The 15,000-nt window shown below is 42.8% G+C and overlaps 1 protein-coding gene across 1 annotated transcript in view; it reads left to right on the forward strand.

Moving 5' to 3' along the window:
- Positions 1-15,000, forward strand: part of tnc (tenectin) — a 78,840-nt gene that overhangs the window by 63,172 nt on the left and 668 nt on the right. Inside the window, exons 6-18 of the mRNA XM_070132048.1 lie at positions 417-523; positions 682-769; positions 1,099-1,232; positions 1,472-1,619; positions 1,927-2,226; positions 2,524-4,740; positions 4,858-5,079; positions 5,204-6,232; positions 6,336-6,557; positions 6,666-10,850; positions 10,964-11,185; positions 11,313-12,840; positions 13,035-15,000. The exon at positions 13,035-15,000 is cut by the window's right edge and continues 668 nt beyond it. Coding sequence (XP_069988149.1) covers positions 417-523; positions 682-769; positions 1,099-1,232; positions 1,472-1,619; positions 1,927-2,226; positions 2,524-4,740; positions 4,858-5,079; positions 5,204-6,232; positions 6,336-6,557; positions 6,666-10,850; positions 10,964-11,185; positions 11,313-12,840; positions 13,035-13,137 — 10,505 coding nt within the window. The 3' untranslated portion in view covers positions 13,138-15,000. The remainder of the gene's footprint in view (positions 1-416; positions 524-681; positions 770-1,098; positions 1,233-1,471; positions 1,620-1,926; positions 2,227-2,523; positions 4,741-4,857; positions 5,080-5,203; positions 6,233-6,335; positions 6,558-6,665; positions 10,851-10,963; positions 11,186-11,312; positions 12,841-13,034) is intronic.

Genomic DNA, 15,000 nt, shown 5'->3' on the forward strand with positions numbered 1-15,000 from the left:
TTTTCTAATGAAAAGCAATATGCATATTCAAGAAGAAACTAGTAACAAGTGTCATATATACATAAAAGTGGAAAAATAAATATATAATAAGTAAACATAAAATAAGTCTTCTTCAAGAGTTGTTTATGTAAGTGAGGAGCAGCCATGTGAAGTTTCCAACAAAAATCTGTGTACATAACAGGTCCTGGTATTACATGGTACAGATGGGGCATTGGACTATGTAGGATTCCTGGAACTGTAAATTGTATACTGAAAGAACAAGGCAAATCTAGAATTATTATTTCTTGGAATTCTTATTTTCTAATCCAGTGCCTGTGTAATCACTAGTCATATGTGGTTAAGTGAGTGCATCTTGACACTGTACTTAATAGAAAATTAAATGTGCAAGTATTCATGCATCCTGTTCATCTTCGAAGGTTGCTACTACCAGTTCCAGCACTATGACGAGGGGGACAGGATTATCACCAATGAGCCTTGCCTCAACTGCACTTGCCACAACTCGATGCTCATGTGCTACTTGAAGGTAAACTTATTCCCGTATATATTTAAACTATTAACAGCTTGGTAATTATTTTGATATTCTATTGAAAGTCTGTGAAAAAGAGGATATTTCTGTCAAAAAAAAAAATAAAGAAACATGAACGAGATAACCATACTTCAAGTTATATATTTTCATTTTAGGTATGCCCATTCAGCAAGCCTATTGGGCAAGACTGCACTGTTGAGAAACGACCAGATCAGTGCTGCCCTGTGATCACCTGTCCTCAAGGTAGGTTCTGGATATACAAATTACGAAAATTGTTTTTCTCCTTCACAAATTACTAGTAAAAAATTGATATATTACTGTAATTATCATTATTGTTGTTGCTGTTGGTGTGTGTGCGTGTGTTTACGAGATTTTTAGAGTAAATTCTTGGTCGGAATATTGCTGTTGATGTCGTGATATTAAACGTTTATCTCTACCTAATTCACCAGCGAAAAAGGACCATTCTTCTGCAAGAAATTTTCACCATATGTTATGTACCTCGTTAGACAAGGATCTTCAACCTTTAATCTAATGTTATCATTCACATTAATTGCTCATTGCTTCTTCCACAGTCCCAGTGAATCTCCAGGTAATGCAGATGACCTCCACAACGACAGCTGCCCCTCCCGCCCCAACTACTGCATTGGTTCCCTACACCGAACACGGTTGCACCATAGAAGGAAAATACTACCCAGATGGTGCTCAGGTATGGCCGCATTCATGAAATTTAGTCGATCAAACAAATAAACAAACAGATCATTTTGGTTATTATCGTTGTAATGACTGGGAAGATTAGTAGTTATCATTAACATTGATAATGATGAAAATAATTGCAATACAAAATACCGAGCATATATATCAAAAGCTCTTCACATGAGTTTTCTCAAGTCGAGACTGATGGTGGAATTTTCATGAAATTACAATCTTCAAAATCTGTCACTGCAGGTCCCAGGTGTGCCAGGAAAACCATGCGAGCTGTGCTATTGTATCAGAAACCACACAGCGTGCGTTATGCAGGAATGTATTCTCATGGTCCATGGTTGTGACCCCGTTTTTGAGGATGGAGTTTGTTGCCCAGTTCGATACAAGTGTGGTTAGTATTAATTTTATAGCTGTTGCTACTTATCAAACCAACGCATATTTCTTACTTGGTTTTAACAATTCGTGTAAGAAAGTAGATATACAACAAAACTTTGCTTATTAATTCTCTCATCACTTCTACGCACTTCCTTCTTGACGTTCTTTATCCTTACATACTTTATCCTCCGTTAATCTGCAATGAATGTAATATCGTTTTTATTCATCCATATTATGATGCTTCCTTTTAAAATTCTTGTCCATAATAACTGTTTAGCAAAAGATCAAGGTGCGTATATTAAAGTGGTATATATGGCTTGCAGCTCACGACGAGGAGACAGGGCTTGAAACCACGACTACAGTTCCTGCAACCGCCGCCAATGGAAGCGTCATACTTACCACAACCATACAGCCGATGCCCGTTGGATGTATGCACAAGGGCGAATTCTATGAAGATGGTGCCTCGATTCCGTCAGAAGACCCATGCGAACACTGCTACTGCATGAAGAGCGATCTGGTATGCGCCATTCAGGAATGCATGTCTCCCCTGGATGAGATGCAAGAGAGCTGCACTCCTCGACCGGCTCCTCCTGGCCAATGCTGCCCCGAGGCTTATGATTGCCGTAAGTTTTATTAACTTATACAAATAACTGTCTACATGTATGAGCACCATAGTATAATCTTTACACCTGCAGCAATCACACACAGGCAAACGTAAAATACAAGTTATATATATATATATATATATATATATATATATATATATATATATATATATATATATATATATATATATATATATATATATATATATTATACATATATACAAATATAAGTGAGCATATATTTGTGTGTGTGTGTGTGTGTGTGCACATACATATCCATCTTCCGACTTGTTTTAACGGCTTTCTTCTTTACAGCTGAGCTCCCAGAAATCACCACGGTCACGCTTGATTATTCAAGTCTTGCCTCGACTACCGAAAGCGTCACTTCAGACACCGATGAAGTTACTGCTGAAATTAGCACAGAAGCCCCGGTTGACAAAACATCCACTGCCACGGCCACCGATGTTGACACTGAAGAATCCGCAACGGATGTTCCTATTGCTGAGATAGATGTGACTGGCATTCCCTCAATTGACACTGATGAAACATCAACTGATGTTCCAGCTATTGAGATTGATGAAGTGGCAACTGATATTTCCATTACTGATGTAGATGAAACTTCAGATACTCCTGCTGTAGATACTGATGAATCAGCAATTGATGTTCCATCTGTTGAGACTGAAGAAACTTCAGATGCTCCCGTCGTTGATATTGATGAAACAGCAACGGATGCCCCAACTGCAGAGGTTGATGAAACAGCAACTGATGCTCCTACTGTAGGTGTTGATGAAACAGCAACTGATGCTCCTACTGTAGGTGTTGATGAAACAGCAACTGATGCTCCTACTGTAGGTGTTGATGAAACAGCAACTGAAGGTCCCTTTGTAGATGTTGATGAAACAGCAACTGATGCCCCTGCTGTAGATGTTGATGAAACAGCAACTGATGTTGATGAAACAGCAACTGATGCCCCTGCTGTAGATGTTGATGAAACAGCAACTGATGTTGATGAAACAGCAACTGATGCCCCTGCTGTAGATATTGATGAAACAGCAACTGATGCCCCTGCTGTAGATGTTGATGAAACAGCAACTGATGCCCCTGCTGTAGATGTTGATGAAACAGCAACTGATGCCCCTGCTGTAGATGTTGATGAAACAGCAACTGATGCCCCTGCTGTAGATGTTGATGAAACAGCAACTGATGTTGATGAAACAGCAACTGATGCCCCTGCTGTAGATGTTGATGAAACAGTAACTGATGCCCCTGCTGTAGATGTTGATGAAACAGCAACTGATGTTGATGAAACAGCAACTGATGCCCCTGCTGTAGATGTTGATGAAACAGCAACTGATGCCCCTGCTGTAGATGTTGATGAAACAGCAACTGATGTTGATGAAACAGCAACTGATGCCCCTGCTGTAGATGTTGATGAAACAGCAACTGATGCCCCTGCTGTAGATGTTGATGAAACAGCAACTGATGCCCCTGCTGTAGATGTTGATGAAACAGCAACTGATGTTGATGAAACAGCAACTGATGCCCCTGCTGTAGATGTTGATGAAACAGCAACTGATGCCCCTGCTGTAGATGTTGATGAAACAGCAACTGATGCCCCTGCTGTAGATGTTGATGAAACAGCAACTGATGCCCCTGCTGTAGATATTGATGAAACAGCAACTGATGCCCCTGCTGTAGATGTTGATGAAACAGCAACTGATGCCCCTGCTGTAGATGTTGATGAAACAGCAACTGATGCCCCTGCTGTAGATGTTGATGAAACAGCAACTGATGCCCCTGCTGTAGATGTTGATGAAACAGCAACTGATGCCCCTGCTGTAGATGTTGATGAAACAGCAACTGATGCCCCTGCTGTAGATGTTGATGAAACAGCAACTGATGCCCCTGCTGTAGATGTTGATGAAACAGCAACTGATGCCCCTGCTGTAGATGTTGATGAAACAGCAACTGATGCCCCTGCTGTAGATGTTGATGAAACAGCAACTGATGCGCCTGCTGTAGATGTTGATGAAACAGCAACTGATGCCCCTGCTGTAGATGTTGATGAAACAGCAACTGATGCCCCTGCTGTAGATGTTGATGAAACAGCAACTGATGTTGATGAAACAGCAACTGATGCCCCTGCTGTAGATGTTGATGAAACAGTAACTGATGCCCCTGCTGTAGATGTTGATGAAACAGCAACTGATGCTCCTACTGTTGATACTAATGAAACAACAACTGATGGAACTGCAACTGATGTTCCTGCTATCGACACTGGTATAACCACAGATGCTCCCACTGCAGAGACTGCTACTGTCTTACCAGAAGATAGCAGCATGTGTTATGTCAATGGTACAAGCTACAGTAATAACAGTATTGTCCCTGCGTATACCCCTTGTCAAGAGAGCTGTCGATGCATTAATGGTGCTGTTTCCTGCAAATTAGTGGCTTGCCCGCCTGCACCACCAGCATTCCTTAGATGCACCTCAGCTCCAGTTGAAGGAGAGTGTTGTCCGAGCCACACATGCCGTAAGTTTACTTTCTTTTTTCATAGCCCTGCTGACTGCAATAGCATGAATCATATATATCCCGTACAGTTTTGTATGTTTTTTTCGTTCTTGACATAACCTAATTACAACTTTGCAGCACCTGTCAAGCCAGATACAACAGAGACCCCTGGATGCGTCAGTGATGGTGTTCAATATTATGACGGAGAATTTGTGCCTAGTTCTGATCTATGTTCAGACTGCTACTGTCTTGGTGGTGAAGTCATCTGTGCAATCCTTGAATGTCCTCAACCCCAGGGACAAAACTGTACTGCCGTAGAACGACCTCTTGGAAGTTGCTGCCCAACAAAATATGAATGTGGTCAGTATCTATGCCTTTGACACACTGATTTCTAAATTGTTAATATATGAAATCTTATATATATATATGTGTGTGTGTGTGTGTGTCTGTGTATAAAATATAAGAAAATAACTTTGTTTTCCAGATGAAGTTGATATGCCCGACTCCTTAAGCCAAGTAACAGATGCAGATTCTGAGGGTAAGGTAACTCCATCTTCCACTTTTACCATTGGAGTGGACGAAAGTCATACAGAAGCTACATCTCAGGCTGGTGAAGATGTGACATCTACAAAGGCCCCAGTAGATGGAGCAGTTGAGGAACCAGTAACACCAGCTAGTACTGATGGGGAAGTTCCTGTTGAAAGCACACTCTCAACTGGTTCCCCTGATGACATGATGACTGGTCCAGTGATAGGACTAGAAACAAGAACAACAGCCCCTGATGACTACAGTGTTCTTACTACACCTATGACAACCATTACTGAGGATGTCTCAACTCAAACAGAAAGTCCTGTTGATCAATCTTCTGTTGATATCACAGATGAAACTACTAGCATTCCTGAGACTGATGATACTACAGTTATGGAAACTGCAGACCCTGAAATAGGCAAAACCACTGGTACCCCTGCAGTTGAAGCTACCTCAGAAGTTCCTATTGTTGATGAGACAGGTACTGAATCTCCAGAACTTGAAAGGCCAGTGACTGATATTCCCACGGTTGTTGCAGTTACTGATGTTCCTGATGATAAAGAACCAACCACAAAGACACCACTTGAAATTGAAACAGGAACTGATAGTCCAACAGGGGATCAAATAGCTACTGGTGTACCTACATTAGGTGAAGTAACAACAGATGTTGATGAGACAGCTACAGGTATCCCTGCAGTTGACACAGATGGAACGGATATGGTTACAGACATCCCAGAGGAAGTGATTTCAACAGTCAGCCTTCCTGATAAAGAAGGTATTCCTGGTGAGGGAAGTTGTATGGCTAATGGAACTACTTATTCAAATGGAGACAATGTGCCAGCTTCAAGGCCATGCCACCAATTATGTACCTGTAAGAACAGTATAGTGTCATGTGAGCTGCAAGCCTGTCCTCCCCCACCTCCAGCATTCTTACGCTGTGCTCCTGTGGAAGATCCAGAGCAATGCTGTCCATCATATGACTGTCGTAAGTATTGGCTAGAGCAAGTGCTCATAATTCCTATAAATTTCATACATATCACATACACTAATATACCATTCCTTTACTATGATTGTCTAATACTTTTCAGCTACCGTAGAACCTGATACCACAGAATACCCAGGATGCTTGAGAGATGGAATACAGTATCTAGAAGGAGAATATGTTCCAAGTCCAGACATCTGTACTGACTGTTATTGTCTCAGTGGGGAAATTATTTGTGCAGTCCTTGAGTGCCCAGTGCCTGCTGGTGCGAACTGCAAACCAATGTCTAGAGCAACTCACAGCTGCTGTCCTTCAAAATATGAATGTGGTAAGTGGTAGTTAACACACATAATACAAGATAATATTTTATACGTTTCTTTCAGTAACCTATTGCATAATTTGAATATTTTTGTAACAATTATTCTGTTTTCTGCAGATGACTTGGAGACAGATACTGATGCAGTCAATCAAACAGTTACTGATGCACCAACTGGAATTGATGAAACAGCTACTGAAGTTGATCAGACAACTACTGATGCTCCAGTTGAAGTTGATCAGACATCTACTGATGCCCCAGTTGAAGTTGATCAGACAGCCACTGATGCTCCAGTTGAAGTTGATCAGACATCTACTGATGCCCCAGTTGATGTTGATCAGACAGCCACTGATGCCCCAGTTGAAGTTGATCAGACAGTCACTGATGCCCCAGTCGAAGTTGATGAAACAGCCACTGATGCCCCAGTTGACATTGATCAGACAGCCACTGATGCCCCAGTTGTTGATCAGACAGCTACTGATGCCCCAATTGAAGTTGATCAGACATCTACTGATGCCCCAGTTGAAGTTGATCAGACAGCCACTGATGTCCCAGGTGAAGTTGATGAAACAGCCACTGATGCCCCAGTTGACATTGATCAGACAGCCACTGATGCCCCAGTTGTTGATCAGACAGCTACTGATGCCCCAGTTGAAGTTGATCAGACATCTACTGATGCCCCAGTTGACGTTGATCAGACAGCCACTGATGTCCCAGTTGAAGTTGATGAAACAGCCACTGATGCCCCAGTTGAAGTTGATGAAACAGCCACTGATGCCCCAGTTGGAGTTGATCAGACAGCTACTGATGCCCCAGTTGATGTTGATCAGACAGCTACTGATGCCCCAGTTGAAGTTGATGAAATAGCCACTGATGCCCCAGTTGAAGTTGATCAGACAGCCACCGATACCCCAGTTGAAGTTGATGAAACAGCCACTGAAGTTGATCAAACAGCCACAGATGCCCCAGTAGAAGTTGATCAGACATCTACTGATGCCCCAGTTGAAGTTGATGTAACAGCCACTGATGCCCCAGTTGACGTTGATGAAACAGCCACTGATGCCCCAATTGAAGTTGATGAAACTGCCACCGATGCCCCAGTTGAAGTAGATGAAACAGCCACTGATGCCCCAGTTGAAGTTGATCAAACTGCCACTGATGTCCCAGTTGAAGTTGATCAAACAGCCACTGATGCCCCAGTTGAAGTTGATGAAACTGCCACTGATGCCCCAGTTGAAGTAGATGAAACAGCCACTGATACCCCAGTTGAAGTTGATCAAACTGCCACTGATGCCCCAGTTGAAGTTGATCAAACTGCCACTGATGCCCCAGTTGAAGTTGATCAAACAGCTACTGATGCCCCAGTTGAAGTTGATGAAACTGCCACTGATGCCCCAGTTGAAGTTGATCAGACAGCCACTGATGCCCCAGTTGAAGTTGATCAAACAGCCACTGATGCCCCAGTTGAAGTTGATGAAACTGCCACTGATGCCCCAGTTGAAGTTGATGAAACTGCCACTGATGCCCCAGTTGAAGTTGATCAAACAGCCACTGATGCCCCAGTTGAAGTTGATGAAACTGCCACTGATGCCCCAGTTGAAGTTGATCAAATAGCCACTGATGCCCCAGTTGAAGTTGATCAAACAGCCACTGATGCCCCAGTTGAAGTTGATCAGACAGCCACTGATGCCCCAGTTGAAGTTGATGAAACTGCCACATATGTCCCAGTTGAAGTTGATGAAACTGCCACTGATGCCCCAGTTGAAGTTGATCAAACAGCCACTGATGCCCCAGTTGGAGTTGATCAGACAGCCACTGATGCCCCAGTTGAAGTTGATGAAACAGCCACTGATGCCCCAGTTGAAGTTGATGAAACCGCCACTGATGCCCCAGTTGAAGTTGATGAAACAGCCACTGATGCCCCAGTTGAAGTTGATCAAACAGCCACTGATGCCCCAGTTGACGTTGATCAGACAGCCACTGATGCCCCAGTTGAAGTTGATGAAACTGCCACATATGTCCCAGTTGAAGTTGATCAGACAGCCACTGATGCCCCAGTTGAAGTTGATGAAACTGCCACTGATGCCCCAGTTGAAGTTGATCAAACAGCCACTGATACCCCAGTTGGAGTTGATCAGACAGCCACTGATGCCCCAGTTGACGTAGATGAAACAGCCACTGATGCCCCAGTTGAAGTTGATGAAACCGCCACTGATGCCCCAGTTGAAGTTGATCAAACAGCCACTGATGCCCCAGTTGAAGTTGATGAAACTGCCACTGATGCCCCAGTTGAAGTTGATCAAACAGCCACTGATGCCCCAGTTGAAGTGGATGAAACAGCCACTGATGCCCCAGTTGAAGTTGATGAAACTGCCACTGATGCCCCAGTTGAAGTTGATGAAACTGCCACTGATGTCCCAGTTGACGTTGATCAAACAGCCACTGATGCCCCAGTTGAAGTTGATGAAACTGCCACTGATGCCCCAGTTGAAGTTGATGAAACTGCCACTGATGTCCCAGTTGACGTTGATCAAACAGCCACTGATGCCCCAGTTGAAGTAGATGAAACAGCCACTGATGCCCCAGTTGAAGTTGATCAAACAGCCACTGATGCCCCAGTTGAAGTGGATGAAACAGCCACTGATGCCCCAGTTGAAGTTGATGAAACTGCCACTGATGCCCCAGTTGAAGTAGATGAAACAGCCACTGATGCCCCAGTTGAAGTTGATCAAACAGCCACTGATGTCCCAGTTGACGTTGATCAAACAGCCACTGATGCCCCAGTTGAAGTAGATGAAACAGCCACTGATGCCCCAGTTGAAGTTGATCAAACAGCCACTGATGTCCCAATTGACGTTGATCAGACAGCCACTGATGCCCCAGTTGAAGTGGATGAAACAGCCACTGATGCCCCAGTTGAAGTTGATCAAACAGCCACTGATGTCCCAGTTGAAGTTGATCAAACAGCCACTGATGCCCCAGTTGGAGTTGATCAAACCGCCACTGATGCCCCAGTTGAAGTTGATGAAACTGCCACTGATGCCCCAGTTGAAGTAGATGAAACAGCCACTGATGCCCCAGTTGACATTGATCAGACAGCCACTGATGCCCCAGTTGGAGTTGACCAAACAGCCACTGATACCCCAGTTGAAGTTGATCAAACTGCCACTGATGCCCCAGTTGAAGTTGATCAAACTGCCACAGATGCCCCAGTTGAAGTTGATCAAACAGCCACTGATGCCCCAGTTGATGTTGATCAGACAGCCACTGATGCCCCAGTTGAAGTTGATGAAACCGCCACTGATGCCCCAGTTGAAGTTGATGAAACCGCCACTGATGCCCCAGTTGAAGTTGATGAAACCGCCACTGATGCCCCAGTTGACGTTGATCAGACAGCCACTGATACCCCAGTTGAAGTGGATGAAACAGCCACTGATGCCCCAGTTGATGTTGATCAGACAGCCACTGATGCCCCAGTTGAAGTTGATGAAACCGCCACTGATGCCCCAGTTGATGTTGATGAAATTGCCACTGATGCCCCAGTTGAAGTTGATCAAACAGCCACTGATGCCCCAGTTGAAGTTGATCAAACCGCCACTGATGCCCCAGTTGACGTTGATCAGACAGCCACTGATGCCCCGGTTGAAGTTGTTCAAACTGCCACTGACACCCCAGTTGACGTTGATCAGACAGCCACTGATGCCCCGGTTGAAGTTGATCAAATGGCTACTGATGCCCCAGTTGTTGATCAAATGGCTACTGATGCCCCAGTTGTTGATCAAATGGCTACTGATGCCCCAGTTGTTGATCAAATGGCTACTGATGCCCCAGTTGAAGTTGATGGAACAGCCACTGATACCCCAGTTGAAATTGATCATACAGCCACTGATTTCCCTGAAGTTGAACAGACAGCTACTGATGCTCCAGTTGAAGTTGATGAAACAGCTACTGATGGCCCACTTGAAGTTGATGAAACTGCCACTGATGCCCCAGTGGAAGTTGATGAAACAGCCACTGATGCCCCAGTTGAAGTTGAACAGACAGCTACTGATGCCCCAGTTGCTTCCACTACAACAGACGGTGATAAAGAAGGAGCTGTTGATTTGCCAGAGAATTGTGTGGTTCAAGGTTCTATGTATTATGATGGTTCCTTTGTTCCAGCTTCTTCTGCATGCCAAGAAAATTGCAGATGTACCAATGGAACTGTTATGTGTGAACGTCCATCTTGCCCCCCTGCACCTCCTGCTTTCCTCAGGTGTTCTCCCATCCCTCCTCAAGATAGTTGTTGCCCAACCTATGACTGTCGTAAGTAACCAGTTGTATTTATGTAATCCACAGTTTGTGTATATCTTCAGAAATTTACGAAACAAAAATCTGTGTTTATGTGTGTTAATTGAATATTATAATTTTCATTCCAGCTCCCATCATAGACCCTACAGTCACAGAGGCACCTCAGTGTGAAAAAGATGGTTCCATATACAATGATGGTGATTATGTACCAAGCCCAAGCGAATGTACAGACTGTTATTGTCTAGGAGGCGAAATTATTTGTGCCTATTTGGAATGTGTTGCACCTGGAGATAATTGTACACCTGTTTCACAGTTAAATAATTCTTGCTGCCCTGACAAATATGAATGTGGTAAGTAAAACATTTTTTTAACTTAGACAACTACTATAAATATCTGGAATATTTAATGCAATTGCAATGTTTACTTTGAGCAAAAAAATTCAATTGTAATTCCTAATTTATATGACTCTAATTGCAGCTGATGTGCCTGATAGCTTAATGGCTACAACCATCTCACCAATTGGAGCGTCTGCTACAGATACAGCCAACGGAACTAGTCCAAGTACTGTAATACCTGTAACTGAGAGCATTTCCACTATCAGCACAGTGGCTCCAGAGACTGAATTCAAACCATCAAGTACCTTCCCATCTGTAGTTACTGACGAGCCAGAAACTGAGTCTTCTGATGCTCCAGTTACCACAAGTCCTGAGGGCATAGAGATCTCCTTCCCCACAGATGGGGTAACCACTGATGCTGATGGAGTCAGTTCTATCATTACAGAGGCTTCCATTGCTACAGATGGTTTAGAAACTGAGTCACCAGGTATCACTATTTCCTCCTTTGTAACTGAAGCAACATCTGAGGGTGTAGTCTCAGATGTAACTGGACCACCTGTAACCCCAAGTGTTACCAGTACATCAAGCTTAGATATTACCACCACCACAGAATCAGTTCCCAGCTCCGGTGAACCTATGCTAACTGAAGCTTCAGTTGCCACTGAAGAACCAGAGACTGAGGCTACAATTGGCATCGTTGTTGATGTAACAAGTGCCCCTACAGTTGTATCTTCATCAGGTACGAGTGTTACAGAGGAACCGTCAGCCACAGACTCACCCCTTACAGAACCAACTGATTCTGGCTATGCCACTGAAGCAACTATTTCTGTGACAGAATCTACCACAGTTACTGATGCTGATGTACAAGTAAGTACAGAGAAGCCTGGAGTTACTGAAAGCATCGAAGGTCAAGTGACAACTAAATCAACAGAACCTACATCAGAATATTCAGGGTCTTCTGAAACAGCTTCACCAGATATTCCAGTTTCAACAGAAGTCCCAACACAAACGGCATCAGAGGTACCAACAGAATTAACAGATGTTCCAGTTTCCACTGAATTACCTACAGCTTCAACATCAACGGAATTTCCAGTCTCAACTGAGTCAGCTGTACCGCAGGTGCCTACAGAAGTATCAGCAGCTACAGGAGCAGCTGGAGAAACCTCAGTATCAACTGAATCAGCATCGACAGTTGATTCTGTGCCGTCTGAATTATCAACTGAAGCTCCATTCCCACCCTTCCCTGGTACTACATCTGTCTTCCCTAAGCCGGAAACCACCACCTGGAAACCATCAACTACCACAGAGCTCATTATTGGGCCAGGAGCTTGTGTATTTGATGGTGAAGTATACCTCTCTGCACAACAAATTCCACGAGATGACCCATGCGACTTCTGTTTCTGCTTCCGTGGAGACATCATCTGTTTGCAACAGTCATGTCCTCCACCTATCCCTGGGTGTTATGAAGAAGCCATTCCTGGGTTCTGCTGCCCACGATACGAGTGTCCAGTCACCCAGGCAGTGGTTAACATTACTACTACTACCACACCTATTCCTACCTATCCACCTGTCCAGAAGGTAGAAGAAGTCACTATGTGTGAAATTGGCGATCGTTTCTACCACCCTGGCGAGCTCGTAGAAGAAGCTTCTGGACCTTGTCTTGAGTGCAGGTAATATTTTAAAACAATTCAGTATATCTTCTGAACACTTAAAACATTTCATTACATGGTTATTTGTGTGTGTGTGTGTGTGTGTGTGTGTGTGACCAAAGACAATATTAGAGAATTTTGTAATGGGAAGCGATGAATAATGAGTATTTCATATTTAGTATGTATATGTACTAACACCATATTAAATCCAACAGGTGCGGAAAGGACGGCATGATGGAATGCGAGCCCCGTGAGTGCCGAGCAGAACCTATGCTTCGCAAAATCTTGGGCACTAAGGGCAACTTATATGGTCGGTGAAGTCCCTTACTGGAAGTGGCTTCCCGCTCCTATGTCTACTACATTCACCCTATTCACGAGCGGTGACTCAGGATTCACTCTGAAAACACGTCGCTTGTGCTTCCTTGCTTGGCTCTGTGTCGTTATACACTGAGCACGGGAAATGGCATTAAACCAATATGTCGCATGATTAATATGACGTTGTTTCCACAGGAGTGAACGTGCCCAGTTTCTATCATAAGTAATTCCCATTCCTTCGATCCCTTCCTGTAGCTCTTAGGGTAGCTCTCCGTGACCATAACGCTCAAACAGCAAGTCTGTGTTAATAAAGAGATGTGCGAGTCCTGAATGAGGAGAGATAAGTTAGTGTAATGGTAGTGCCAATGTGTTCTGTAAGTGTCCCCTGTGTGTTGTATGTGCCACATCAGGTGTTTTTCTATCAGAACAGCTTAGTCAGTATTATTCGGCATACAGTATTTTCAATTAGTATTTATCTACTTTAGTCTCATTTCATACAGCTATCCTGTATTTCTCGATGGCATTGACGCTCATCTATGTGGCATTATTCTAATTCATTTTCTTGGTGGCATTGATAACACACAGACATCTAAATGGACTGATACATGCTTTATAGAGTCGACGAGTTAGAGGGTAGGAAGCTTATATTCATGTGCTTGTGCCTATTCAGATGCGTCCTTCCCTTGTTCAGTTAAATGAACAAGGTCTTGATACCTGCTTATAACCTACTTTCAGTAAACTATATTTCATTACGGCAATGCAAAGTATTTAACATATTAATTATGCTTTGAGAATTATCAAACAATATGGAGATAATATGCTTGCAACTTCACGTGTAAGAAATATATTGCAAACAATACTAACATTATAGGTTACTCCCGTCGACTGCTTTACATATCTTGTGAGTAATTGTCAGTGAACTCCCTAGCTTGCTAGAACTGGCTTCCTTAAACATTAACATTCTGTGAAGCTAACTAGGCTCGATATAATAAATTAGTATAGATTACCCTTTGGGCATTAAAGTGAAATTATCTCATAAAACCGGTGTGATAATTGGCATTAGATTTAGCTTGGATCAGGAGTAACGTATCTTTTAAAAGACTTGGTTACACTAAAACGTGTGCAGTAATAACCGGTAATCCAAGAGTGCACATTAAATGTATCATGTTAGCTTTAACAGGCAATTATCGGTAGCTGGTGATGAAAACGTATTTACTATGGAATACTGACATGCTGTGTGTGCTACCAAATCTGCCGTAGCAAGTACTTTTAGGTACCTAGCTAGAGAGTACTATCCAGAGTAATTTATTCATATCATGCAGTTTATTTGAATGAACAATCAGGAATCACTTTGGTGATTGATGAATGTTGCATCCTTATGGATTTTTTTTATAGCAATCTCGCTAACTCGTTTAAATTGGTCCTTTTCTGTAATAGGTGCCAAACCACTCTGTCAATGTGTCTTAGTCAAGGCGGCCAAATACTTGAACTGCACTAAAAAATATTTTTTTCTTTCTTTTTCGTATTCTGTATACGCAAATGTGATATATAACACCGTAGATCCTAAATATGAAAGTTAGAACAGCTAGATATGAACTTCTTAGACCAGTTAATTGCAATATAACCATCATCTGGTATAAATGGAAAATACATATACTGTTTTATATATATACATATATAAATTTGCAAACATATATATATATATATATATATATATATATATATATATATATATATATATATATATATATATATACACGCACACAAACGTTACTGACACAATATATGATTAAATGGCTGCACTTTACTGCGCAGTTCAGTTTTGAAATGGACTATTCAAGAGTGAAAGAAATTACCCAAATCTAG

Source organism: Penaeus vannamei, chromosome 17 (assembly GCF_042767895.1).
Source record: "Penaeus vannamei isolate JL-2024 chromosome 17, ASM4276789v1, whole genome shotgun sequence".
In the NCBI taxonomy this organism is placed as follows: Eukaryota; Metazoa; Arthropoda; class Malacostraca; order Decapoda; family Penaeidae; genus Penaeus; species Penaeus vannamei.